Genomic DNA, 3,761 nt, shown 5'->3' on the forward strand with positions numbered 1-3,761 from the left:
AGGGGGAAATCAGTTTTCTGAAACCACCGTTCAATGTTTCAAGGTTAAAGGGCACCTGATTTCAGAAATGGAGTATATTTGATTCAGATAGGTTTGATAGCATCCTAAACTTCCCCAAATCCCAAACTAAGTGCCAATTATGAGGCATTCTCAGGCTAGCTGATTACTGTCAAAAATTGGATTCCAAACTTCATTTTTATATCCCAGTTTCTATATGCTTTACTAAAATGTTACAAACTGGACCCTATTATTTGCCAAAATCAGGATGAACTAACTGCTGAAACTTTAAATAAAAGTCTAATAAAGCCTGGGCCCTTAGACTTCCTAATGATCAACTTCCCCTTTTCCTCTTTCTATGTGTGAAGGAAGGGAATGTCCTTGGAGTACTCACCAAAAATCATCACAACATAGAGCCAAAAACTAGACCTTGAGGCACAGGCATACCCCTCCTGCCTCAGAGCCACTCCTGGTTTCCCTTGCACAGCAAGAAACCCAGGGTATAAGGATATGCCACATCTCGATCTGTGAGAAGCCATCAAAATCCTGCATGCTCACTTTCCTCCAAAGGACTCTGATCTAAAGAATCCCCTGACATTTTCCTCCTATTTTCTCTTAAGTACCATGTCTTTCCTTTGGTCTTCAGACTTGTCTATGCTTTACTGTGACAATTGCAATTATTCTTTTATTCCCAAATAAATCCATTTTGCTGGTAAAATAATTATCTGTTTTACTTTTATTGTAGTCAGAAGTGACCATGGCACTAACTTTGTGGATTGAGTTGTAGAAACAGGTAAGAAGGACATGATATACAATTAAGAAGCTCTTGCATATGAATATAAGATTTGCAATTTTTGTGTATCCAGTGGGAAATCAAAATTGTACAATGATAGCATCATACTTATGTTTTAGGAAAATAACTTGGGTAATAAAGTATAAGGATAGATTTTGTATTTGGAAAAGACTCAAGTCATGACAATATTTAAGAAGAAATTTGAAAAGGCCAAAGAGAGATATTGGGATATTGATGTTGGACTATGAATCAAAAGTGGGGGATGGACTCCTAAAAACTAACATTTTCTACAAAAATTAATACTCCTACATAACCCCTTTAGGGACAGACTTGAAGAAATTTAAGTGTATTAAACCTTGTGAAATATAAGTTCATGTATATTAGCATATAGATTCATATTAGCAAGGTCATATTTATATTTTAAATGTAGCAGAAACCTTAAATTTCTGGTTCATACAGTGACTACCTAATTTTTTTATTTCCATGACTCTAAATAAATAAGTTCTTTAAGTACTAACAACTTATTAAGTTCATTTAAATACATACATTTTTATTTGAATGTACACAAATTGTCAAATTTTCTCATATGTGTACACAGATAACTTAATTTCAGTATTTTTACTGAAAATTTTAAGAATTATATATAAAAATAGGCCTCCTCAAAGAAGTTTTATTAAAGGATTTAGGATAAGATGAATTCAAGATGCCAATTATAATTAGGATGAAGGAAGACATCAGGTAAGCAAATTTATAAACATCACATTCTTATGTTTGTCTTGCTTGTTACTTCACATCCTACTACCCATGTTTTATACATTACAAATATATTTTTATATACCATATATATTTTAAAGATTTTATTTATTTATTTGACAGAGAGAGAGAACGATCACAAATAGGCAGAGAGGCAGGCAGAGAGAGAGGGGGAAGAAGGCTCCCTGCCAAACAGAGAGCCTGATGCGGGACTCAATCTCAGGACCCTGAGATCATGACCTGAACTGAAGGCAGAGGCTTAATCCACTGAACCACTCAGGCGCCCCTACCATATATACTTTTAAACATTTTTTGGATGCCTAAGCTTGTGCTAACATAGCAACCATTGGCCTCATCTGGCTATTAGGCACTTAAGATGCATATAGTCAAAATTGCAATGTGTTCTAATTACAAAATACACAAAAGATTATGAAAACTTAAACTGAAAACAAAATAAAAGATCTCATTAATAATTTTATGTTGATTAAATATAAAAATCATATCATGTCCATATAAGTAGAAATATGCACAAACATAGCATATAATATAGTATATATCATTAATATCATTGTTAATTTCAGTATTAATTTTAATGTTTCAAATTAAATCAATATATTACTTAAACCAATTTCACTTATCAAATGTGGCTGCTACAAATGTTTAAATTACTTGTAGCTCACATTATATTTCTATTAGGTAGTGCTGCTCTGGGGTGTTCTAATTAACATTGAAAATGAAAATAAGAGAAAGGACAGCCATGATTATTCTTTCTTGGTAGAGAATATCCCAAACTCTCTTATCATGGCCCCTAGGACTTCCTTATTCCTCAGACTGTAGATAAGGGGATTGAGCATAGGGGTGAGAATGGTGTAGAAGACTGCCAGAATCTTATCTTCTGCTGGTGACCGAAAATTCCTGGGCCAAAGGTAGGTGTAGACAAAAGGTGCATAGTAAAATGTCACTACAGTTAAATGTGTTGAACAAGTGGTGAAGGCCTTTCTTCTTCCTTCCTTTGAGCGCATGTGGTAAACAGCAAAAAGAACCCGTCCATAGGAAGCAGTAATGCCAAGGAAAAGAAAGAGGAGAAACAGACTTGTACTCACAAAAACCATGTACTCATAGACCCAGGTGTCTATACAGGCCAAAGGCAACATGGCTGGTACATCACAGAAGAAGTGATCAATGGCCCTGGACTGGCAGTAAGGAATATGGAGGGCATAAACAGTGTGTGCCAAGGAGTTGATAGACCCCCAAATCCAAAATCCTATGATCATTTTCACACACATAATTTTACTCATACAGATGGGATAATGGAGGGGATGGCAGATGGCCACATAATGGTCATAGGCCATGGAGGACAAGAGTAAACCTTCAGAACATGCCATGGTCAGGAAGAAGAAGCTTTGCACCCCACATCCCAGGAAGAAGATACGTTTCTGGCCGGACAGGAAGTTGAATGACATCTTTGGGACAGTGGTGGTGATATACATTAGGTCCATGAGGGACAGCTGGCTGAGGAGAAAGTACATTGGTGTGTGAAGCCGGGGATCTAATCGTATGAGGTGAATCATGGTTGAGTTACCCACTGAGGCAAGAACGAATATGAAGAGGATAAGACACAAGAGAAGCAGGCCAGTTTGATTGGAGGGAAACAACCCCAGCAAAATGAAATCATCTGAAGTTTGGTTCCATTTCTCCATGAAACTGTACTTTTTTAATTCCTTTGAAAGGAAAAGACAAAAACAAAGCACAAAACAAAAAATAGACAAAAGAGGGTTAGAAAAGGGAACTCTTATTTTGTGAAAGTTTGTTTAGAATGAATTGTCTTGTTTTCAATACTGCAGCTTCCATAAAATCAAGTTTAATATCTGAATGGAACACTCCCTTCCAATTTTCTTTGGTAAGCACTACAACAAGTGATCCTAAGTATAAAGTCTAGTATTACAGCCAACAAAAAATAAACCGCATAACTAAAACCTTATTCTCTCTATAATTCTTGGCTATGCACATCTCTCAGAATTTACAAAATGTCATAGGAATCTCTGTTTCCTAGTGTCTCTCAACTTAACACAGCATATTTACGGTAATAACTGCATTATGTGACTCAAAAACTTTGCATATGCTAAATTCTAAGTCCTCTATTATGTAGCTCTCTACTACATCATTAATTCCTGGTCTTTTCCAAATGACACTACTGCAGCCAGGAAAAGTTCATACT

General features: G+C 35.8%; 1 protein-coding gene across 1 annotated transcript; it reads right to left on the reverse strand.

Moving 5' to 3' along the window:
* Positions 1–2,304: 2,304 nt before the first annotated feature.
* On the reverse strand, positions 2,305–3,243 carry LOC123936555 (olfactory receptor 2L13-like). The gene has a single exon (XM_045997010.1). It carries the CDS (start codon positions 3,241–3,243, stop codon positions 2,305–2,307), a length of 939 nt encoding a protein of 312 aa, XP_045852966.1.
* Between the last annotated feature and the right edge of the window lie 518 nt (positions 3,244–3,761).

This window comes from Meles meles, unplaced genomic scaffold, assembly GCF_922984935.1.
Source record: "Meles meles unplaced genomic scaffold, mMelMel3.1 paternal haplotype, whole genome shotgun sequence".
Lineage (NCBI taxonomy): Eukaryota > Metazoa > Chordata > Mammalia > Carnivora > Mustelidae > Meles > Meles meles.

What these genes read in the sequence shown, in the direction of transcription:
- LOC123936555 (XM_045997010.1), bottom strand. Translation starts at nt 3,243, where the DNA reads ATGGAGAAATGGAACCAAACTTCAGATGATTTCATTTTGCTGGGGTTG.